Source organism: Pinus tabuliformis, chromosome 2_1, assembly GCF_031772625.1.
Source record: "Pinus tabuliformis cultivar Carrire ecotype Pingquan chromosome 2_1, CPIR1, whole genome shotgun sequence".
NCBI classification, from domain to species: domain Eukaryota; kingdom Viridiplantae; phylum Streptophyta; class Pinopsida; order Pinales; family Pinaceae; genus Pinus; species Pinus tabuliformis.
In genome coordinates, this window is record NC_142299.1 from 326,065,997 (window position 1) to 326,091,399 (window position 25,403).

General features: G+C 38.4%; 1 protein-coding gene across 2 annotated transcripts in view; it reads left to right on the forward strand.

The window, feature by feature from the left end:
- The window catches only part of ABH1 (ARM repeat superfamily protein), a 375,899-nt gene that overhangs the window by 18,732 nt on the left and 331,764 nt on the right, over nucleotides 1-25,403 (forward strand). For both annotated transcript variants that reach the window (XM_089402626.1, XM_089402625.1), the window contains one exon: nucleotides 21,518-21,577. In XM_089402626.1, the coding sequence (XP_089258752.1) occupies nucleotides 21,518-21,577 (60 nt within the window). The remainder of the gene's footprint in view (nucleotides 1-21,517; nucleotides 21,578-25,403) is intronic.

Sequence of the window (25,403 nt, forward strand, 5' to 3'; positions counted from 1 at the left end):
AGCAAGTTCTACGATGAAACTCTATGGCCAAGATGAGGACATGCCAAGCAATATTCTCTAATATCCTAATCTAGGTAACCTTTAAAAGTTTATTCCATGCAAAATTCTGAAACTCGTATCTCTGAGATATATATGTATGTAATGAAGTGTACTCATGAAAGAAATCGAATGTCTGAATTATCCTGTGGTACAAAATATTTGAACTTGTGGTGATGAAACTTGTGAAGTGAATCATATAGAAAAACATCTATTTGCTTGAGAGAAGATATAATTGAAGCTCATCAAAGTACACACATATGAGGCTACTTGCTTAAGGAAATTTGGAAGGCTAATCAAAAGTCAAGATCTGAGACTAAAAAGGTATGAACTCTGTAGATGGAGAAAAGACAATGAAGTCTGAAGCAACATCTTTGTGAAATCTTTGAATATGGAAAGGTTAACATTGTAATTAGTTCAAGATGGTATCTCTATCAGTGTTGCGAAAATCACGATTTTTTGACTCAACCAATATTATCGCCCGATTTTTACAAAGTTTTTTTTTCTTCGAAAAAATCGCTGAAAAAATCGTGATTTTTTGAGGAAAATCGCGATTCGAACGGAGAAAATCGTGACCCTCCTGGGCAATGCGTTTTATAAGCAAATTGATGAGTTTTATTTCTCATTTTTAGCAGACAACAGACTTGTTTGAGAGCTGGGGAGAGGAAGGCGTCTACTAGGGCAGAGGAGGAGAAAAATTTCTTCGGCAAACTATGGTTTCCAAGTATGGGCACCAAATTTGGCCATTTTGTTTTTGTTTTTTTCATGTTTTTGCTTGGGTTTCTATAATCCATTGATTATCAATAATTTTTGAGTGGATTTGATAGTGTTTTTTCTATTATTGTTGGATTGAGTTGAGGTTTTTTTGTTTGTTTGTCAAAATTTCAATGTGTTGTGTCATGTATGTAATTTTTAATTTTTATTTTTTTAACTGGCAATTTTTATCGTACCATAGGTTCAACTTCAAACTTCATCTTACATTAAAACTCAAGAGTTCAACCAAGTTACAAACATGCCAAGGAAATTGGACCCTTTGTGGGAATTTGGTGAACCTGATGGAGGGTTTGATAGAATAAACTTGTTTTGCAAATTGTGTGGGTAGCATATGTCAGGGGGGGTTTATAGATTGAAGTATCACCTTGCACAAATCCTTGGACGTGATGTAGGGCCTTGCACCAATACAAATGCGGAAATCATTCGAAGAGCCATGAGATCATTGGAAGAATTAGAGCAAGACAAAGTGACCAAAGCAGATCTGAAGAAGCAACTAGCAGGGAGTGTGTTAGGATGTGAATATGGAAGTGGCACTGGTTCTACTTTAGCATCAATGTCTACAACCAACCCTATAGCTACCTCATCATTTTTTGTTTTTAGAACCACGACTGCTTCACAACCATCTATCAGTTCAATGCTTAAAAAAAGGAGAAAGAACAAGTTGACAAGTTGTTGGGCAAGTTTCTCCTTTGGAGTGATATTCCTTTCAGCGTTGCAAGGTATAATCCATTTTTCTAGCCTGCTGTTGATACTATTGCAATTATTGGTCCAGTGCGTTGAAGTTTCTAAGTCTACCAGTTAGAAACCCTCCATGCACTTTACTGATGTATTCCTACCTACTTGTTCTGTTAATTAACAAGTTATTTACCATGTAAATACTGAAAATAAATACAAGTGCATGCTCAACATATTACATATCATCAACTGAAGGAAACAAAAACAAGCACACAAATGACACCGTTATTTTTGGACTAATGTCCCTGGAAAAACCCAATGCGGGAAAACTGGTGCAACTATCTGAGGGTTTTATTATTAAGCAACTATTTTCTGAGTACACTAGGTTCCAAACTGGCTAACCCGATAGAGATAAAAAATTTGGCAGCAATACCTTTCTTCGGAAACAGGTATTCGAAAAGCTTGCTCCACGAAACCCCTCTCCAGCACAATCAGAAGCCCAGCGTCAGCCCTGATGGCCTCTGTGTTAGCCTTAAACCCTCTGCGCAGCCTCTCTAGCTCTTTGCGTCACTCCTGCAGCCTCTTCGTGGATGACGCAGGCCCTTCTGGCTCTACGCAGTCTCTGCTGCCTCTGCGTGGCTCCCTTTGGCCCTGTGTCTACCTCTCTGCTTCTACGTTGGTCTCTCGACACTGTCCCTGCCTCTCTGCCTTGTACTCACTGCCCCTCGCTGCAACTGATCACTAATTCTATCTCTCTTAGCAAACCCCGCTCTAGAGAATAGAATGATTGATCACTCTGGTGTGTTCTCCAAGTGACCCTCGAGCTTCCTCTTATACTTTTCTCGTTGACATATCAACGACTGAGATTAAGTCCCTAATCGACGACTAAGATTAGATCTGGCTTGATCCATGTCTTTTGGACCATTCTAACACAATTTTATATTAATTCACATTAATATTTTAATTTCCCTAAGTTTACACTTAGGGACTCCATTAAAAATATTAATTATTTTAATATCTCCCAAGCTGTTTAGAATCCGCCCAAACCCTTTCTGGGTATTGGAGATCTCATGTGCCCTAACCTCTCCACCAAATTTCGTGGCTAGAGCACATCCCATGCTACCCCAAATCGACACTCCCCTTCGATTATATGGAAGGTTCATGAAGCTTGGGCCGGGGCTAGGCCCGAGCTCCCAGCTCCCTTTTGCATGCGGTCTCGTGGGTGTAAGGTGACTGGGGGCTAGGGACTTAGCCTTAGGCCCATTCACCAATGGACTTTGCCAAAAGTTTAAATATTGCTTGTGGGCTATAGGGGTTAAGTCCCATTGGTAGCGCGTTGGTAGAGCTCTGTGTTGATTGCCAAGAAGTCACGAGTTCAAACTCATGGAGGCCAATTCGGCCCTTAACAAAATTTTGGACAATCCTGGGTTGCATCGTGGCAACCTATGATTGGGCCACGTGGCACCCAATCATTGGTCCAACAAATCCAACCATCAACCAATAAAAAATTGACACCATGAACCAATCCGATGAGGCCACTTGGCAACCTACCATTGGCCTGAAATACACAGTCAACCTGCCCAATCAGCATACGCACTGCCTAGTCAGCAGTACTGCACTTCAACCTGCAAAAAATTTACCTGTTTGGGAAAATGATCAATACGCGATATCTGGAGCATACGATATCGGTTTTGAATGATTCAATTTGCGTTGGATTAAGGTCGGTAAGATCCATGTTTTGACACTAGTTTCAAGCACTTTTGAACATTTCCATTTTTGAGCACTTCACTGATCCCTTGGATCCCTCCTCCCCGTTGGAAGCTTGTGGACCTCCAAAAGACTATTTTCAGTCAACAAACAGATGAGGGTACAGTTCCCTCACCCTTCCAATCTCAATCCATTAAATCTTCTATTGAAGGAATTTGAACATTCTCTCCTTGATCTTCAATCAAAGGAGACTCATATAATCTCAATTTCTCTTCACCTTGAAGCTCTTCTTTGCTGATGCAAAGCCTTACTTCATCTCCAACCTGAAAACTGTGGTTAACACAATGCTTATCATGTCTAGCCTTGTACTTGGCTTGACTCTTCACCAAATGTTCTTGTACCATTTGATTCACCAACTGAATCTATAGATCTGACGCAAAAATTGATGTTGTACTGATTTTACCTTTCAATGCATTGAAGGCTTTTTGCTACTTGCCTCCCCATTGAGAGACATGTTTCACCCTTGTCAAAGCATGCAATGAAGCTAGCTTTGTCTTGAAAGCAGTTTTCCATGTATCACCTTCAACAAGTCTTATTTGATGGTAACCACTTCACAAGTTCAACTTAGTGAAATAAACAACATCCTTCAATTGATTTAACAAAACATCAATGTGAGGAAGAGGATAACGATTCTTTACCGTGATTTTGTTCAAAGCTCCAAAATCCACACACCATGATCGCCATCGCCATGTACCATCCTTCTTCAGAGCCAAAACATTAGGAGACCCACAAGGAGATGTACTAGACCTAATGATCCCTTTGTCAAGTAGCTCTTGCATCTGCTTCTTGATCCCTGCATTCTCTAACATTGGCATCTTGTTCATACCAATGTTCAAAAGTGATGCATCCTGTTGCAATTGAACTTCATGTTGTTTTCCTCTTTTAGGAGGCAACACGTTAGACTCCTGAAACATCTTATCACATGTGTTAACAACCTCAACTAAATCATGTTTGAGTTTTACATCACATCCTTGGAAAGCTTTAGATTCCTCAACATCTTTGTGTTTGATCATTAACAATGCAAAATTCTGACTAGCATTTACAAGCCTCTTCATTTGTCCAACATTCACAAGAGACAAATTCAACTTCTTGCGATGTGCTCTAACAATATACTCAATCCCATCTTTAAACAAATGATACTTGTTCTCATGGTGATGAAAGATGGCTTTCCTATCATATAGATATGGGCTTCCCAAAACAATCCCACATATGTCAAGTGGTACTACATCAAGTTATACCTCATCAATAAAATTTGCAGTGATGGCGAATTTAAGTATGCATTTTCTTGTCACTTGCAATTGTGCATTGTTACACACCCAACCCAAAGGATAAGGTTTAGGATGAGGAATGGTTTCCAAATTTAGTTTCTTGACAATGGCCTCTGAAATAAGGTTGGCTTGGGATCCACTATCAAACAGAGTATCTACTTTGTTATGTTTTGTTATGACCCTAATATGGAAAAGCTCAATTCTTTCTTTTTCATTTTGAGTTTCAATGGGCTTGCTAGAAGAACTAGTACTTGCAATAGAATCCTTACCTTTCAATCCCATGGTTGTGATTTTGGTCTCATCTTCGGAATCAGATCCTAGATCTTGTTGAGTTGTTGCAACAATCTTTTCTTTCTCCTTCTTGTTAAACTTTTTGGGTCTCAACTCAGGATGAAGTTTCCAACAATGGTCTTCATCATGGCCTTCTTTTGAACAATGTTTACATGTGAGTTTTTCTCCCTCTTTCTTGATTGAAGCATTCTTTTTGTCTTTGCCTTTAAACTTCCCCTTTCCTTTGTCTCCAGACTTAAATGGCTTCTCACTAATCTCTTCAGAAACATTCTTCCCTCTTGCTTCTAAATGAATTGCCTGTACACAAACTTCATCTAGATTTGTAGGGTTAAACATAAGAATTGTATGCCTCAAGTAACTATGTAAACCACCTATGTATTTAAGGAGAGTGTCTTGAGAGGATAAATATACACCCAAAATGAGAGCTCTTCTTCTAAACTCTTGGGTATAACTTTGAACACTCATACCTTTTGCTTGTCTAAAATTTTTCCAGTCCATTATTGCTTTATGCATGTATGCTAATGGATAAAATTGTCTTCTTAATGTAGCTACAAAATCATTCCAAGAGGAAATAATCTTACCACTTTTCTTGAGATCCTCTTGAGTTTTGGCCTCCCACCAAATGAGTGCTGCACTTTCCAACCTTAGAGAAGCAAAGCTGAATTTTAGTGGAATCATCATCAATTTGTTGAATCCTGCAATAGACTTCAAGTTGACGAACCCAATTATCCAATTTCTTAGCATCTACTTCCCCATTGTACATAGGCAATTCAAATTTTGCATCAAGCTTTAACAAATGAGTTTTACCATGTCCCTTTGGAGTTCTTGGAGGAGTATGTGAAGGGGTTGAAGTAGAAGAAGATGAGGGTGAAGAAAAAGGTGGAGGTGGAGGTTTGTCACCATTTCCTCCATTACCTTTTGGAGGGTTTGAGCTCTCTCCTTGCAACCTTGTGTTTCTCTCTTCAAATAGAACTTTCACCATTTCAGACATTTCAAAGAAAGCTTTTCTGAAAGTTCTCTCATCCTCAGACATCCCTTCATGACCTTCTTCATGTGCCATGACTGGTGAAGCTTGAGATATGTGTGGCTTCCTTGAACCCACTTGAGGATTTGGCTCTACAAGCACTTCTCTTTTCAGCTTCAACCTTGTAAGCATCAGAAAACACTTGCAAACAAAATCAAACCTTCAAAATAACCTTGAGCTCTGATACCAAACTGATATGTATTACAAACTTGAAGGTTTATTGAAAATTTGCAAGTAAATTTTTATGTCTTTTAGGCAATGGATCAATTTGCAAAAGTACATAAATTAATGGTTTTTTAAACTTAGTTTGCAACATAAAAACAAAGACAAATATACCATACACAACAACACAAGACAACAAATGATAAAGGAGTTCACCCCTCCTGGGCTACATCTCCTGGTCCAGCTTCCAATGTTGGGCCTCTTTCATTAAGTGCTCAAATATGTGATTTCATGGATTTACAATGCTCAAAATGTAAAAATAATGTCTCCAATGGCTCCAAAATAGTAAAAAACCCCAAGTTGGGCTTTTGTTGGGCTCAATTTGGCCAAAAACTGAGAAATTTATGCTCCAGAGAAGTTTTGCTCCTAACTACTCTACAAACTGGACTTCCCTGCTAACTATTATACGAATTTGCCTTTTCCGGAACTGCCAATTGACATTTTCGCTCAGTGTCGGCGAGATTCCCGCCATTTCGTGTGTAATTTGTCGATCCATTAAAATGCCCAATGACCCCTATGGGCGGAAAATTGGGCTACATGGGCCATACGCACGGGGGTTGGGGCTAACAACTTGTCCCCGTGGGCATTGACACCAAATTGTTGGCCACGGTTCCATGATTCCCATAGAACCTGAGGCTGGCCCCCGAATCTTGCGCCTAACCACTTGGCTGCACCCTTGGTTATGTCATACGCCATGTGACTTGGACCCGGGCCTTATTCCTAGTCCCCTTTCTGCAAGTGCTTAACCCTTACGTCTCTGCTTGGGTTATATGGAAGGTTTCGGAACCTTGGGCCGGGGCCAAGCGCGAGCCCTCGGCTCGCTTTTGCTTGTGGTCTCGTGGGTGTAAAGTGATTGGGGGCTAAGCCCGAGTCGTTAGCTCGCTTTTGCCTGCGGTCTTGTGGGTGTAAGGTGACCAGGGGCCAAGGGCTTAGCCCTGACCCCATTCCCTAATGGACTTTGCCAAAAGTTTAAATAACGCTTGTGGGCTATAGGGGTTAAGTCCCATCGATAGCGCGTAGAGTTCTGCGTTGATTGGCAAGAGGTCACGAGTTCAATCCCGTGGAGGCCAGTTCGACCCTTAACAAGATTTTGGACAATCTTGGGGTGCCACGTGGCAGCTTGTGATTGGGCCACGTGGCACCCAATCATTGGTCCAACAAATCGAAACATCAACCAATCAAAAATTGACACCACGAATCAATCCGGTGAGGCCACTTGGTAGCCTGCCACTGGCCTGAAATACACAGTCAACCTGCCCAATCAGTGTACGGACTGCGTAGTCAGTAGTCCTGCACTTCAACTTGTAAAAATTTTACCTGTTTGGGAAAACGATCAAAACGCGATATCTGGAGCATACGATATCAGTTTTGAGCGACTCAAGTTGTGTTGGATTTAGGTTGGCAAGATCTACGTTTTGGCACCGGTTTCGAGCACTTTTGAACACTTCCATTTTTGAGCACTTTATTGATCCCTTGGATCAAGATTAGATGTTTTATTTTGAACAAGAGGACAAGATTCCCTTTCATGACCAATAGGCATTGGAGGTGTGGGTAGGAAATTGCCACATGGATTTGCTGCAAGTTGTGTATTGGCCATAATGTTCTGTTGAGTAGGTTCCCAAAAAGTGCTTTGCCCAAGAGCTGACATTGAGACGCTATTAGAACCATCAGATTTAAGAGATTGATCTCTTGTATCCCCCTTTGGCTGATTTAGCCAATCAAAATTGTAAGTTGAAGGCTTGGAGTTGTCCATAGGTTCTAGGGATTAAGGTTTTTCCTTCCTTCAAGGAGGATATAGCCATGTCCAATCATTTGGGCATGCATTTGCCCTTGCTTTAGTTTGCCTTGTACCTTGTTTTTCAGGCTTGGGCTTACCATTAATATCATTTGATTTGCCTTTCTTGTAGCTAGCCCAAAAATCATTGAATGCTTTCTGTTGTGTGCCCTGATCCTTCAATTCAGGTGCTTGATCAGTCCTGGGGTTCATGTGTGTTTGATGCTTGCAATCTTTTGCAATCTCTGATCCATGCAAACTGATCCCCTTGCTAGTTTTTCCGATGGCATGGAATTGAACAAGAACATGGTGATTGCTTCTTGCATTGATTCCAAGTGGGGCAAGAGTTTGAGACACCACTTGCTGGTGTTGCTGCCACAATTTTTCCCAAAATTGTTTGTTCTGCATTGAATCTTACCTGAAGATCCTAGGTCCGTGACATCAACCTAATTGCTTACAGGTTGGCACGGTGAGCCAGCTCCAATACCACTATAATATTCTAGGGAAATTTGGTCCTAAGTTTCCTTTAGACAACTACATAAAATTTTCCTTTACTGTTCAAAAGAAATAATTACTCCAGCATAAATGAAAACTCTAGTGGCAACCTTGCTTTTTCAGCAATAAACCAAACCATACAGTACAAGGTTACAATTTTGATCATCCAATAATTCAACAATGTTGAAATAGTCTAAATTCAACTTTCAACGAGAAACCAATCAGTTCCAATACAATTGCAAACAATTCCAAACTAATTCTAGATTGAACAGACTAGATGACGATTCATTGACTTCTGTCAATTGTCCTGAGTTATATTATTTTGGTTCTTCCCAGAGAAGACCGTCAATACTAGCTTTAGGATATACCGTTTGTCTTGCTTCAGAGGTTATTTGCAAGGTGACTGTACTCAAAATTGGATTGTGAGTGATCTTAGGGAGATGGTGTAATATCTGAGGAGTTATGCGAATTCGGGTGTATTCAAAATTTGATACTGTGTTAGCTTTAGGTTCTTCACCCTACTCTAGGTATACACTTAGGCTTAGTGAGAGCTCAGACCTGTTCCTCTACTCCTATTCAACCTTGGGTGGCCACCGAATGGTAATAGTTGAACCTCGTGTTACAGTTCAACCTCAAAAAGGTGATGATTTAGCTTCAATAGGAATTCGACATGCTTCCAATAATTACTCCTTCTGGCATAGGTGATTTGCAAGGGATTAGACCCTAGGAAAGTTCAACTCTGCTCCAAGTGTATTTTGCTGTCTCAGGAATCACAATCTACCCATAAACTTAGTATCAGAAGTTCTGTCTTGTTTGGGTTCAGGGAATCTTTCGCTGTCTCAGAGTTTTCAGCCAGTTGTCGCAAAAAATGTCTAGGCATCGCGACAATGGTTCAGATCGGGGGCTGTCAACTTGATCCCCAATCTCTCCGTTTAAGTTGTCTCCCAACAATAGACTAAGGGGGCTAGACCCTAAGGAAATGGATGGAAGAAGGACTAGTTGGGAACCAACCAATCCGGGAGACACAGTTAAGCGACCAAATACTCGTTTTAGATTAAGCAAGTTTTTAAAAGATTAGATTAAATTTAGACGATTGATACCAGTGCCTTATGGAGTCAACTATCTTGCTGAGTAAATTTAGGACAAGTACTAGATGGATAACTGTTGCTTGGATGAAAATGTTATTATGATGAAAAGAGATGCAAGCTGCGATTGGCAAAGGGATGAGTGAGTAGTCTTTGAGGTAATATCATTTATGGTTCAAGTACTTAGCATTGATTAGCCTTAGGACAAGAGTACTTAATGAAGACAATGTTACACAAGTCTAATGCAAATAGGATACAAAGATGTAATCGTTCAAGTAAATAACGCCACTTAAAGAAAGATCACTGATATGCTAAGATAACCATAAACCAATGATATTAATGTTAGGAGAATTAGAGAATTAAATCATTTACCCAATCTATATTTAGTGACAATTATTCAAGATCAACACTCTCCTTAGGATTCTTCCAAGGTAATGCCAATGATTTCTCAATACCAGTTATGCAGATATATAATTTAAGAACCGAAAGATATATAATTTTCCACAAGTCCACGATAGAGTATTCAATAAAAATGTTGATCATAATTACTTGAAAAATTCTCAAAACTGATATGCAAGAAATATCCAATAATTCAAGTAAATAAATCCACACTTAGAATTAATTTTCCTTTTAAACAATGAGCGATCTCAACAGATATCAAGCATAAAATATTAAAATTCAATGCCAATGATCATGAAACTTAGCTGAAGTGCGTAAATAAGTGAAGGCCTAAGCACTTAAATTTCAGTGATTAATTACAAGGAAAAACATGTGAAATTTAGATGTTAATTAAATAAACACTTCTTCAAATAATTCTAGAAATTATTAATTTTTCTAATGTTTCATATCCAGAAAACTATATCTCTTCTCCTACAGTCAGACTTAGAGAAAATAAAAAAAAATTATATGATGCCTTGACTATATAAAAATTTTAAAAAATTCCCTACAAAAGTCTAAAGATTAAAGGCCCCAAAAAACTCTATCACAAAAACTCAAAAAGGAATTTTATTTTAAAATTTGTGTCACTCTTTTTTTTTGAAATTTTTATTGTGATAATAGTTATGAAATAATTTTTTTAGTTTTTTTTTTTAAAGGGCCAATGAAATAAAATATTTTAATGTGACAAATGTTAGGGAAAATAAAATTTTAAATTTTTAAAGGGCCAAAGGCCACTTTTAAAAAATTAAATTGAAATGTAATGAGTTAGGTCGATTAAGGCAATCGTGTATGCAAGTCGACAGAGAGATATGAAGAATGTAGGTTGCCGAAGAGACATGAAGAATGCAGATCAGAAGAAGAATCGAGCAACGAGGAATGGCTGGAGGGGCAACGTGCAGAGGAGAGAAAGGATGCAGATCGAGGAACGTTGGTAGCAAGGAGATGAAAGGGTTTCAAAAAGGAGGGAGCTGAGCTCACTCAGCAAGAAAGGGATGCAGGTTAGCTTAATGCAGGCAGAAGAATGGGAGCCACTAGAGAAAAAGGACGCGAGACAAAGGAAAAGGATGAGAGTCGAGATGGCAACACGCAGATGGAAGGGTGCAAGGAGAGAAACACGAGGATAGCTAGGGCAACGAGTTAAGGAAGCATGAGGGAGGTTCGATGAGGGACAATGCAGCAGGAAATGGAAGGAAAAGCACAGAGGGTATGAGGGTTTGCAGAGCGCTGAGCCCCAAAAAATTATTCGAAAATCAAAACCCTTGAAAAATGCAATTTTTTTTTGTTTTTGTTTTGCCCAGAAGTTTTTTATGAAGAAGAACCAGATCTGAATTTTTTTTAATTTGATGAATTGACGGAAAATTTCCTGCAAAAAATTTGTATTCTAAGACAAGATCTTGCCCTCCGGGGCTTAGATCTTGCTCAGATTTTGGATTTTTCTTTGAAAACTTTCAGATCCACACCTACAAACGAGAAACAAAACCAGAAAAACCCAATACATATATAAAAATTTGAAAAAAAAGCCCAATCCCAAGTTAGAAATCGAAATAAATATTTATACAATTTTCATATCTACACAATATATTACAAATCTTCCAGATCTGTGGAGTATGAGTCCGACTTCGCTCCTAGATTTGAAAATCTAGGCTCTTACTAGCCAAATCTATCTTTTAATTCGATAAATAAAGAGATTAAATAAATTTTTATTTAGGCAAAAGCTCAAGAAAACCATGCAAGAAGAGATCTTAAGATAAGCTTGAGGAATTAGATTCAGAGGTCTTTTTAGATCTTGTTTTGTTGTGAGTCAGTTGGTCTAGTTGAGGACTTCCCCAAATGCCCAATTTTAAATCCGAAAGATTTCTGCACGCTTAAAGTTAAACTGTTAAATCAATACAAAAGTAAGATAAAAATAAAATTTTCAAGAAATAGAGATACCTGCTAATTCAATCCAATTAAAATTCTTATCCTAAATCGAGTAACCTAAGCAAGGTACCTGTGCAATAGATTACTCTACAAGAGCTATTAATCAACAATTTATTGAAATAATTACTAGCAGAATAATAAGAACAAGATTACCATAAATTGATGGAGAGGAACATGATCATCAAGTAAAACCCCAAAGACTTCGTTTGTATTATTCCAAAATAGAGTACAAGAGAGCTTCAAGAGCGAGTACACGATTCAATAATCTAATGATTTGAATGACAAGTGACATCTAATTTATAGATTAATTCTCCAACGACTAGTTGGCTTGATCTTCGTCAAAGTAATCTCGACCGTTAAAAAAGGTTTAATTATCTTTTAATCTGCTCCGTCAAAATTATTTTATTTTTGAGGAAATTCAAAATTTTCATTTAATTGAATTTTAATCAACTCAAAATTAATTATTTTGAGTTGATTTCTTAAAAAAATGACTTTGACTTAACTACCAAGGCCCAAGGGTCCAAAATCTCTTGAAATTTTCAATATTCCCTTGGTTGGGGACCTCCAAAAATTAATTTGTTTGAGACTCGCGAATTTAACCTTTTCGAGAATTAATTTTTCCTAAGACCTAAAATTAATTAAATATCTGGCTTAGGATTTTAATTTAATTTTGCCAGAAAATTTAATTAATTGACTCATGAGGGGATTAATATTTTTTCTGACCCTAAAGTATTTTAGCCATGGTGTCTAAATTTGGGGGGACCATGCACTAAAATATTTTTTTACATCAAGATATTACAATTTAATACCTGAAGGGGGAACACTAGTTCGTTATAGACCCTCAATTATTTTACCCAATTATTCGACTCAAATATGATCTAGTAGACCCAATGATTTGTAATAAAATAATTTAACCAATTAGCTAAATCTATTCCCAAATCATTTTACAGAAGATGTGACTAGAACACTACGACTTACCTAAGATCTTGACAACATAATCCACCCTAGCTTTGGGGTGAGGTTGGAGGGAAAAACTGTACCGATCATCTGTGTTTAGAAACACACATGAATCAGTGAGACGAAAAACCTCCTAGGATAGAAATTGTCACCAAAAAAGTAGGATTACCTAGGTTTTTACATACATAGATGGTCTTACTAGGATCATTTACATTATAAACTTGCAGAATGGGTTTACAACTATTACAAAACAATGATTGAAGATGATGATGAAATCTGGATAATCTTCACTCTTTGAGCATGATGGAATCTTGTTGCGAAAATGTACACTGCTATAAGGTAGTTGACGCGGAGTAGTCAACACGGCTTACTGGCCTTAGAACTGCTGTTAGAGGAGTTTTTGGCTTGCCTCAAGGAACCTTCTAGCTTCATAATTTCCAACCATACACTTCATTGTTCCTTGGATGATTAAGTCCCTTTGGCCAGAACAAAGAAACAAATAGAAAAGGTAAAGAAGAGTGACTTGGTAGGGTGGGATCACCTCCAATGAAACTATTCCAAGGAAAAAATGGGGCCTTAAAACCCTGAGAGCCTTAAGCTCTAAAACAGTGCGAACAACGCATATGGATTTCCAATGAATTGAATTAATCATGAGCAAGCTAAAGCTCAATAATAATACAGAGATATTTACAATAATAGAAACATCAAGTTTCTATGTAGAATATGGAAACAATCAGTTTCATCTAAGAAACAGCTAAAAGAATAAAAATAGCAACAGCTAAAAGAATGAGCATTAAATACTAAATAGGAATAGGAATATTCTAATACCCTCCCTTAATGCTCAATCTATTTACAACACCAATAAACCCTCTGAATTTTACAAATTTTTCAGGACCAAGAGGCTTGGTGAAAATGTCGGCGGGCTGCTCTGTTGTGGGAACATATTGCAACTGAACTGAGCTGTCTTCAACAAGCTGGCGAATGTAGTGGCAATGAGTTTCCACATGCTTTGTTCGTTCATGAAAGACTGGATTCTTGGCAAGTTTGAGCACTCCCTGATTATCACAAAACAAAGAAGTAGGCCCTGTCTGGGAAACATGCATATCTGCAAGCATACGTCGAAGCCAAACTGCCTCACAGGATGCCTTAACTGCTCCCCGATACTCTGCTTCTGTTGAGGAGAGAGCCACTGCCTGTTGCTTCTTACTAGTCCAAGTAACAACACCGGATCCTAGACTAAACACATACCCAGCTGTAGATTTACAGTCATCAACCGAACCGGCCCAGTCAGAATCAGTGTAACCACTGAGTATAGGATTGGAACTTCGAGTGTATAGGAGGCCATAATCAGAAGTGCCACACACATATCGTAGCACACGCTTTGCTGCTATCCAATGATCAGCTTTAGGAGCTAATATGAAGCGGGAAATGTAGCTTACTGCAAAACTGATGTCAGGTCTGGTAGCAGTAAGATAGATGAGACTGCCCACTAATTGCCTGAATAAAGTTTCATCCACAAGGGGAGAGGATGACTGTGCTGAAAGTTTGAGCCCTGGTTCCATAGGAGTCGTGGCCGGTTTGCAATCCTGCATTTTGAACCTGTCCACAAGATTTTTGGCATACTTGGACTGAGAGAGAAAGATCTGATTTTCAGTCTGCCAAACTTCAACCCCCAGACAGTAATGAAGAAGTCCCAAGTCTGTCATCTCAAAAGTTCTGCATAAATCTTGTTTGATCCCATGGATCAAATGTGCAGAGCTGCCAGTAATGATAAGGTCATCCACATAGACAACCACAAACAAGATATCATCACCAGTATGCTTGATATACAGGTTTGCATCAGATGGGCTCCGCTGAAAACCTTGATCTGTCAGGTACTGATCAATTTTCATGTACCAAGCCCGAGGAGCTTGTTTCAATCCATAGATTGCTTTAGCTAACCGACACACTTTCTGTTTTTGACCAACAACCTTGAATCCTGGAGGCTGCGTCATGTAGACTTCTTCTTGGAGATCACCATTTAGGAAAGCACTCTTTACATCCATCTGATGAACTTTCCAATTGAACTGAGCTGCTAGGGCAAGGCCAAGCCTTATGATACTCATCTTGGCTGTAGGAGCAAAAGTCTCCTCATAGTCGATGCCTTCCTTCTGTGAGAACCCTCGAGCCACAAGACGAGCTTTATACTTGTCTATGGTTCCATCAGCTTTGTATTTCACTTTATACACCCATTTGCAGCCTATGGGCTTTTTCCTTGCAGGAAGATCAGAAAGTGTCCATGTGTGATTCTTCTGAAGACTCTGGAATTCGGCTTCCATAGCCTGTTCCCACTCAGATGTACCCTTAGCCTCTGAATAGGTTTGAGGCCCAAAAATACTGTGTAGGTTAGCCATAAGAGAAAAATTGACTGTAGACTGTTGTCTGTTCTTATGTCTAGAAGTTCTACCTTCAAGGAGCTCATCATCCCGGAGATCACCAATGGTTTTAGCCCACCATTTAGGCCGAAGAGTAGAAGAACCAATATCAAGAGTAGAGGAACCAATATCAGGAGGAGGTGGAGAAGACTCAAGAGCAATAGGGGCAGCAAGAGGAGGGTTATTTTCTGGAGGAAGCTCAGATAGAGTATTATCAAATACTGATGCTACATCATCCTTCCCATCAGGTGGACCGACCGGAAGAAGAACACTGTGAGGCTGATCCTCAGAACACTGCTCAGAAGAAGAAGACTGAAAGAATCCTCTGTCTTCATCAAATACTACATCCCGACTGAAGCTAAGACGACCAATGGCTATATCTATCAGCCTATAGGCCTTGTGATGATCACTGTACCCTGTCATCATGAGTTTCTGGCTTTTGGAATCCAACTTAGAGCGCTTAGCAGCTGGAATCCAAACATATGCAACTGAGCCAAATACTTTGAGATGATTGATCTTAGGCTTACGGCCAGACCAAACCTCTTCAGGAGTCTTCCCTGTAACGGCCTGAGTGGGTGATCGGTTAAGAAGGTAAACAACAGTGAATACTGCTTCAGCCCAGAATTTGTTTGGAACACTCCTGTGTTGTAACATGGAACGAGCCATTTCAACAACCGTGCGGTTGCGACGCTTGACAACACTGTTCTGCTGAGGAGTGTAGGGTGTGGTTAACTAACGTTTGATGCCATGAATATCACAGAAGTTGGCAAAAGCTGAAGAACAAAATTCCCCCCCATTGTCGGTCCTAAGAGTCATGATGTTATAGCCAGACTCTTTTTCAACTAAGGTTTTAAACTTCTGAAAGGTACTAAGTGCATCAGATTTATTTTTTAGAAGATACACCCACATCTTTCTACTGAAATCATCTACAATAAGTAAAAAATATTTGCAAGCAGTGATAGAAGCTGTATTCATAGGACCACAAATATCAGCATAAAGTAACTGGAGTACCTTAGATGCGCGCCAAGATTCTCCATCCTTGAATGGAGACCGATGTTGCTTTCCCGCTTGACAGGCGCCGCATACCCCCAACTGCTGAGTTTGAATATCAGGTAATCCAGACACAAGTCCCTCCCGAGAGAGCTGAGAGAGATACTGCATATTTATATGCCCATATCGCTGATGCCATAGAGTACTGATGGGAGAGACACGTGGTGCTAGAGCCACTTCTGGAGAGTCACCGGTGTCAAGTAGCCTGTATAGACCATGGTCCTCTAGGCCAACAACAATTGTTAGACTAGTCTCCCTGTCAATAATGGAGCACTTGTGCGCACTGAACACTACATCAAGCTGAGGAGAATTCCTCATAATCTGGCTGACAGACAACAGATTAATTTCCATACCAGGAACATAGTACACATTCAAGAAGATGAGTGTGCGCCCACCAGACTGGATCTGAACGGTACCTCTGCCAACCACTATGTACTTTTCACCTCCACCAAATACCACAGAATCACTGAAAGGTGAGAAGTCAATAAACCAGTCACGCCTGTGAGAGAAATGGCGTGATGCACCAGAGTCAATGTACCAAGCAGAAGACGGTACATGATCTGACGACCTTTTAGCCATAAAGGCGTAAAAGGCAGATTCTGTCTGCTCGGAATGTTCCTGACTGCCTTCCAACATGAGATTGGTTAACGAAGCCATCTGCACGTTTCCCAAGATATGGAAAAATACAAAAAATCCTGCACGGATTTCAATGCGGATGCTGGCTGATCCAGACAAAATTTGACAGATGCTGATATAAATATGAAATGATTCCCAAAGGAAACTGATTTACTGTAAGAAGCACAATTTTCTTAAACAAACACTAGATAGGAAGAATCAACAAATTGGGCCCACAGGCATAGGCAGGAAACTCAAGACGGATATGAAGAGGCACGAAATTTCTGGAAAGTTAAAACCTCTGTTTTACTGTAATAACAATGCTGATTTACTTGAATGAACTTCTTCCCAAACTCTGCTGCTTAAGATAGTGCTTTGAACGACAGATTTGACTCAGAAAATATCGGCTTATTTAATGAAATTTTGCCAGAAAGCGTAAAGGATTCATGACTAAGACAAGAAAAAATAATTCCGCTTTACAATTTTATCACTCTTCTACAAGAAAAAAAATACCCTTTGTGAATGCGTTTTGCCGTCTAAGAAACGCAAATGAGCTGTTACTGAAATCCTTGATTTTCTCTCTCTGCTGGACAAACAGACGCATCTATGTGCTCATAGAAATATGTCGTGAGAAGAACCAAAATTACAGTTCATTTCCGGTGAGATGTTACGGAAAGATACGTGCTTGGCGGAATAATTAAAATAGATTTTGAGATTTCGATTTACGTAGAAGCGGCAACTTATCGGAATAGTTTGCCAAGGAAGCCGTCAATCAGCGAAGATGTTTAAATCTCAGAACATGGCCAAGTACACTGTCTGCGTCTCTTTTCTTCAACGAAGGAGACTTGATTTGCCCTCTTGTTCTAGAATGGCTGTCGGACTTCGTGGAGGATTCCTTTGCAGCGATAGGAAGTTCGAATTCTATGCCCAGCCCTCGCCCAACAAATGTGAATATCAGAAAGACAAGAACCCTCCAAATGTGAAGCGGCAAACTTCTTTTCTGAGGTTCGAACACTCAACCAAAACATACAACGTATGTGAGCGCACAATTTCTACAACGGTGTTATCTTTCGACAATTGCGGAAATCCGGGCAGCTCCAACCCCTGGACGAGGCAAGAAATTTGTTCGAATCCAAATGAATTCGACGCGCATATCGGAGACAGACCTTCTGCACGAGACTTTAATATAAAGGGAGGAACGGAAATGTCAAATAACACTCAGCTTCTGACGCTCGTGAGCAAACAGCTTGAAAACAAAAAACAGACCCTGAGAGCAGTTTCGAAATGAACTACTGAATTTTTCAAACTATGAAAAATTATTTCGAAAAAAATCCCTGTGCTCTGATACCATAAAACAATGCGAACAACGCATATGGATTTCCAATGAATTGAATTAATCATGAGCAAGCTGAAGCTCAATAATAATACAGAGATATTTACAATAATAGAAACGTCAAGTTTCTATGTAGAATATGGAAACAATCAGTTTCATCTAAGAAACTGCTAAAAGAATAAAAATAGCAACAGCTAAAAGAATGAGCATTAAATACTAAATAGGAATAGGAATATTCTAATAAGCTCAAAGGGAAACAAAGATAAATGATCCAATCCAGTGATGATCCAATTGAATACAACCTTGTATTTATAGATTCCCATGATAGTATTTTCTCCTAAATTAATTGAGTGAAGTTCAAACCAAGCCCCAACTTTGGGCTTTTTTGCCCAAGCTGCCCCAAAACTTGCTCAAACATAGGGTATTTGGAGTTTTCCCTGTTATTGAGGACTATAGCCTACATTGATTGATAGGCTAGTTCGTCCCTTGGGCCAACTAATCCCCTAGGGACATTACATGGATACTCGTGGGTACGAGTCTAATATATAAAAGGGGGTAGAGCTCAAGCTATAATTGGCTTTTGATTGCTTTATTCTTTTGCATTTTGAGATTTGGCTTGTGCTTTTTCCCTTTTTTATAGTTGCATCAACCTTGGGTATTTCCAACCCGTCCTCATAGGATGGGGTATATAGGGAATCAATATGTGCAATTGACAACAACCGATCAAAAGATGTGATAACGAAATAATTGGTATGATGACAAGCGTTAAGTATGAATATTATGGAATGTTACCATAATCAGAGCCTCCTATTTGTTTCCTTCCTAGATAGTGAAAGAAAGACCCCAAGGAAGGTCACACTAGACTAGGAACAAATGATAACCACCAAGGTGAAGTGAAGGAACAATTATACATCCCAAGCATCGTGGTTATAATCCAATCTCAACCCATGATCCGTACTAGAATGCTAAAAACATTAAATTAAAACAATTGCATGCAAAAATGGTTGATGTACCTCGCAGTAGATGATCCTACCTTCATTGGATGAATATGCTAGATAAATGAATGTATTTACTTAAGAATGTGTGAGAAGCATTTGAGGTTGGCTATCTTTGTATCATGATAAGTGTTGGTGGTAGACAAATTGCATCATAGGAGAATTTTTCCCAGGGTTACCAATGTATTTGGATAGGTAACATGCCCAAGAGAAAATGCCAATATACACGAGAAATTTGTAAAATAGTTCTATTAGGCTTATCACACTTCTTGTAATAGATCAATATGATCACAAGATGAGATGATACAAATGAGAGCTTGATTTGTGTATTTATACACAAATGAGGTGAGACAACTTCCCTAGGGGGTTATGGCCCCACATAACAAGGACACACATCACAAGAGGCTTATTGAGCCTACATTTCAAATTTGACTAGGTCAACCTTAATGATAAGACTATATAACAAAGCCCATGGGGCTTTGGATTGACGGCGAATGGGTGCACTGTTAAGGCACTCCTTGCGATAGGTCACTGGTTCAAATCCCCCTTGGGTGCTTACCTACCAAAAAAAAAGATTAGATTATATAACAAAAGAAATAAAATATGGCCTTAACCATAATTACAACCACATAATGATGCATATGAATGGGTTGTGGCCATATGTACAATTTGTAACGACAGTTCCAACAGTTTGGGTGTGTGAAAACTTGAAACCTAACATTAGATGGATATCATGGCATCTTAAAAGCTAAGCCATAGGGGAAGAAAGGGGTTCCATTCCTATTGCATTGATTTATTGTTCCATAAAGCAAAGGAGTGAGACATCAGAGTGGAACAGAGGAAGGAGGTGACCTTTTAGTAGCAAACCATAAGCCACATAGTCAACTAAAGTCGATATTGGGTCCATATTTCTTTGTTTCTTGCATTATAATTTTGAGATGAAAGAGAAAGGCACAATATTCATTTCTTGCCGGGGTTCTCCAACATGGATTTCACAAGATACTTTGTTTGTTGTGTTGATGGTGTGCTCATTTTACTAGTGTGATTCTCTTATTTTTTTGAGATAGTTTTTGTATCAAAGATATGCTTTTAATATTACATATCAATCATAAGTATTAATTGAAGAATAAAGGATAACCTCATTGTTTTTATAGTAGCATATCAATATTTGTTATGATGAATTGTCCAGTGGATTATGTGCAAATTTATTTATAGATCAATGTTAGGGATCATAGTTAGTGTGAAGCCTATTGGAAATAAAATTGGCCCTACAGAACTAATCGTGGAGGATGTTAATGTGGAGGGTGGGAAGCTCGATTATCTTTATTTTTTATTTTGATTATAAATTTGATTAATCCTTTTAGTGATGTTAGAGCTGTGGTCATACAATGCAAAGCCTTCCGAAAAATAATTGGTCCTATGTAATTAATCATAGAGCACAATAATGATCCTCTTGTGTTGTTGAGGGTGGATAGCTCAATTATCTAGCTCTGTGAAAACTTCTGTAATGCTAAAGGGATGTGTAGCCTGCCTCACACACTTCTATGTCTTATCTTAAGGTTACCTTCCAATATTTGCTTGAGATAAGCAGATGAGATGGACTGTAGGGTCTTTATAAGGATGGGAGACAAATGGACTGTTTTCTTAGTGTGGCTACTAACCATGCAGATAACTTTCGGTTGCTTTGCACATGGCAACACTAGGCATATAATTTCATAGCATGAGTTTAGCAGTTTTCAACGATGTTGGTTGTGATTAATCAAGTTCTGTTTGCAGTATAGACTTGTGCATGAGATAAGGCTTCATGGCACCGTCTGTTGATTTTCAACATTTTAATTGGGATTTTGTTTTGCATGCATTTACCTTATTAGGGTAACCACTGCAGTAATAGATGAGTTGAATATAAAAGGCTGTTCTTAGGCTAGTTTTAGTGGTCAAATGTGTGTTGGCTGTCACATACATCCATTCCTTGCTGTATCAGTACTCAGTAGGTTTTGCTTGGAAGAACCATTCATTGTGTCAAGTTTCAACATAGATATGAGGTTATGCATGTGTCTATAACTTTATACAAACAACCCATGAGTCAAATCTTGAATCATGAAATCATTCAAGTTGCTCAAACTATTGCATTTAGTGACGATGCATACATATCTGGATCTTGATGATTGGATTAATTGGTGTGCGTTTTGAAAAATTATGCTTTGCATGACATCATCTGTATAATCTGCCCAGCCTCCAAATGGATTTATCATAAATTTTTTTCCTGCCTTGCATGTCTCAGTTACCTGAATTTTTTTGCAGCTTGCGTATAATTCAAATACTTGATATTTGTTTTTCTTATTATGTGTGTGAAAGAAAAGCAGGCTAACTATATTTGGATGCAGGAAACATGTTGTGGTATTCTATGGCGGGAGCTAGATCAATTTGGAGATGATGTTTTGCTGGTAAGGTTAGAATTCAGATTGGTATATGTGAATCTTACTACACTTGGTTATTTAGGTTTTTATTGGTATTTCCAGGTTTCACAATAGTCTTATTTATCGCTTCGAGCAAGATAAAGCATATATGAAATGAATAAAGGGAAAACATCAAGTTTCGGTTAAGATTCTAATTAAGAATTATTATAACCTTGGAAGCTAACAAAGACAATCTAATGATTGAATTCAACTGTAATCAAGCCTATGATTGCTGTTTCAGTTTTTTATTATTTGCTTGAAATAAATGTGCAAGGTAAATATATCAGTAGTTGTCACAATAAGATAGTAGATTAACAATGAAAAAGCAATGTTTTAAATAGCTTTGAACACTACCTTCCATGATTTGTTTATAACAAAAATGATGCGTCCTGTTGCCTTGCACAAGGCTTGACCCTGCAACCAACTAAATAGCCACAGAAGCTTTGAGCTAATCAGACCTTGCTAAAATCTATGACTGTTATTTTATATCTTGTTATAGGATTTTAATGTAAGATTTAACAACAGTAAAGTATGAAGCTTCCCTCCCACCTTCAAATGAATTTGAGCAGCGAATTATTGAACAGCTGTAAGAAATACACCAGCAAAATTCGATAGTCAATTTCTGTATATTTTGTCTCCAAATGTTTGCAAAACTGCTAAATAAAATTAATTGGCAAATTATTGAAGACCTATAAATAATATTTTTAGACAGTATTGTGTCATTTCCTGTAGGTTTTTGTCTTTAACATGTTTTCAAACCTGGACTTTAATTGAAACTGAACAGCAAAAGAAATATGCCAATTTTTTTTGTCATTTCCTTTATACCTTTTGTCTCCAAAATGTTTTTAAACCTGAACTCTAACAGTTTTGAGACTACGCGCCATTGGCATATCAGAGATCTTCATAACTGCTATCATGAGACTCTATGAGTCAATGCTGATCCACTTAGCCTTCTACATGATCCTGATATATACATGTTTACGAGGCTATCTTATTATTGTATCTTTTTTTACTTCATTTCATTCTATTCTTGATTTAGCTTTGGCATTTTTCTAGGAGTTGCATTTGCACTCCCACATTGTACTCGTACTGGTTGTATCCTTCAATCCCATTGACTTATTAATGGTCATTCGTTGGAAATTAATAGAACTATCTTACGTTATCTTATCTTAAAGGGTTTACTTATTCTATTGTTACTATAGTTAAACATTAAATATTATAAAATGTCACATCTTCCATGTATTCAGTGATTCTCACAAGTTATAGCCCATAAGGCTAAGTTGTAGGAAATGTCTAATCCACACATGTACTAGTTTTGAAAATTCACTGCTATGTGGAAATGCTTTGGCACGTAGCATATAGTGTTTTCATGATTTGAAAATGTTGTACAATATGAGGGTGTGTCAGTGTGAAATCCCCACATTTTGATGCATTTTAAAAGTTTTTTGGACCAACCGAAGTGCCTGCTGCCACAAAATCTAGCCGGCCTTGTTATGGGACTCACAAGGCGAGGCCTAGACCCCATGGAAATAATAAAGAAGGATTGCCATTGTCATCTCAATGATCTTCTTCTTGCTATTTAGTGGACTTTCACCACAAGGGAGGCTTCCCTATATTCACTATAAGGATATTCTAATTAGCAGGCTTTAGGTGATATAAATGGCCTAGGGAATGATGCCTTAATGATGGAATAGGCTCAAATATTATCTAGAAAGGAGCAAGTATATGAACCCTAGACTAGACAAGGACCGCTACAAGCTAGGGCTTATTGATGTGCAATGATAGAGGAGTACCTAGACATGTAGGAGTTATGGAAAGGGTTTACTTATTAGATCAACAAAGCAACACGATGAACTCTCTAATAGGCATCAAGTTGAAGCTTGGCTAGGGTTTGGGGTTTCTAGGTCACAAAATTGTTTAAAAGGATGATGTCTTATGGTGTCTCCAATAGATTGTTGTGAGGGGAAAAATTAAATATAGAAGACGCACACTAGGATCTCTATAAGCTTCATTGAAGAATAATTTTAGCATGCAATAATTTACCAAGATCTCCAATAAACAATATGCATTTAGTCAATGGAACGTTTAGAAATGTTAGCAATAATTCATTCACATGTAAAAATATAGAAAAATCGGCAATGAACTTACAAATTCTTCCAAGAAAAGCCTTCTTTCAATCCCAAAAAAGCATCTCGAGAAACACAATCTCTGATAGTAAGATGCTCCACAAAAATCATAGTTTTACCAAGTACATAAGTAGACAAAGGTATTCACACTCTCTTTAAGGAGGACAAATTCACGTGTGATGATGAACAAATGAAGTGGATGGATCCTCTATTTATATGAGTTCTATCCTTCACTTTCTCAAGAATATTAGTGTACAAGTCCTAAACAAGTTTGACTTTGAGACTTTGACAACACAAGGGGTTACAAGCCAACCCCATAGCTCAAATGAATAGATTAATGCCATAAAAGCTCACATTTGTGGGTCGATGTCCTCCAAAAGCATGACATCATGCACTTTTTGAGTGATAAATGATACAAAATGCATGAAATGGGCTAATCAAATATCCCATCATCATAATCAACTCCAAGTCTTGAGGGAAGACCTCAAGAAGTGCCTCAAAGTTTTGCCATATCCAAAAACTATGCTCTATTGTTGTGTGAAGAGCCATCTTGTAGTGTCCCAAGTGAATTTTTACCCTTAGGTTTAAGAAACATATAACAAGATGTCAATGGTTCTTAGCTCGAGTGGTTGTGATGGTAGTTTAACATCCCATCCACTCAGGTTCAAGTCTTTGACGACATGGCCTGTCATAGTAAGGCTGAAAGGATATGCGTCCCGTTGCAGTCTGGGATCCCCGCTCCAATTTCGTGGTCACCCAACATTTCGGTCCTGGGCTGAACTATGAGTTTCTAATATATGTGGCTTGTGGGCGGTTGCATATATTTGGGGAGGTGCTAGTTCCCCATCTAGAAAAAAGAAGAAAAAGCATATAACAAGACTTTCTCTAAAATCGCAATAACTTTTCAATTCAACAATATGATAAAGAAAATACAATGATGTAAACAGATAAGCATTGATCAACAATACATTTAATTTACAAGTTCATCTTAGGGTTGTTGCAACAGTGAAGGCAACCCTAATAATTTAGTAACAGGAAACACTTCATTGATTAATTCTAGTTTTGTTACTACCTAACAACTCACTGTTTATTGGGCTGTAAAACATCTAGCAATTGCTAGTTGGAACTTTGTTGTTTCCAAAGATCTACTTCACTATTAAGTGCAACTTGTAACAAACTTCTACTATCTAGGTTACCATTGTTGTCCAATGTGCTATCCAACCACTGTCACGCTCGTTGCATTGTTGCCTGAGCTGTCTAGAATGGGCTCTCTGGGTTGTTGTGTTGATTAGCGGTTGCCTCGGGATTGCGGTTGGCTATCTTGTTGCTCAATTTGGCTTGAACTGCTGCAGACAAACCAAATAGATTTTCAGACATGGTCGTTGCCCGAGGAGGGCCCTAATTTCTAGGCGACTACTTTGAAATGGCCTCAGGAAAGGAAAAGCAAGCCTCAAACATGCCCTAAAGACTTTCCCTGCCTCAAAATACCCATAGGAATGACTTTTGCTGCTTAGGTTAGAGATTCAATGGCCAAGTAAACCACAAAAAATAGCCTTTGCTATCTCAAAATATGAACCTTGGTGCCATAAAGATCTTAGTCCAAAACTACAAAGAATTTCGTCCTTTCTTTTCCAAAGCCAAATAAGAAATGCCTCAGAATATTATATTTCCACAGGATGGCGAAAGGG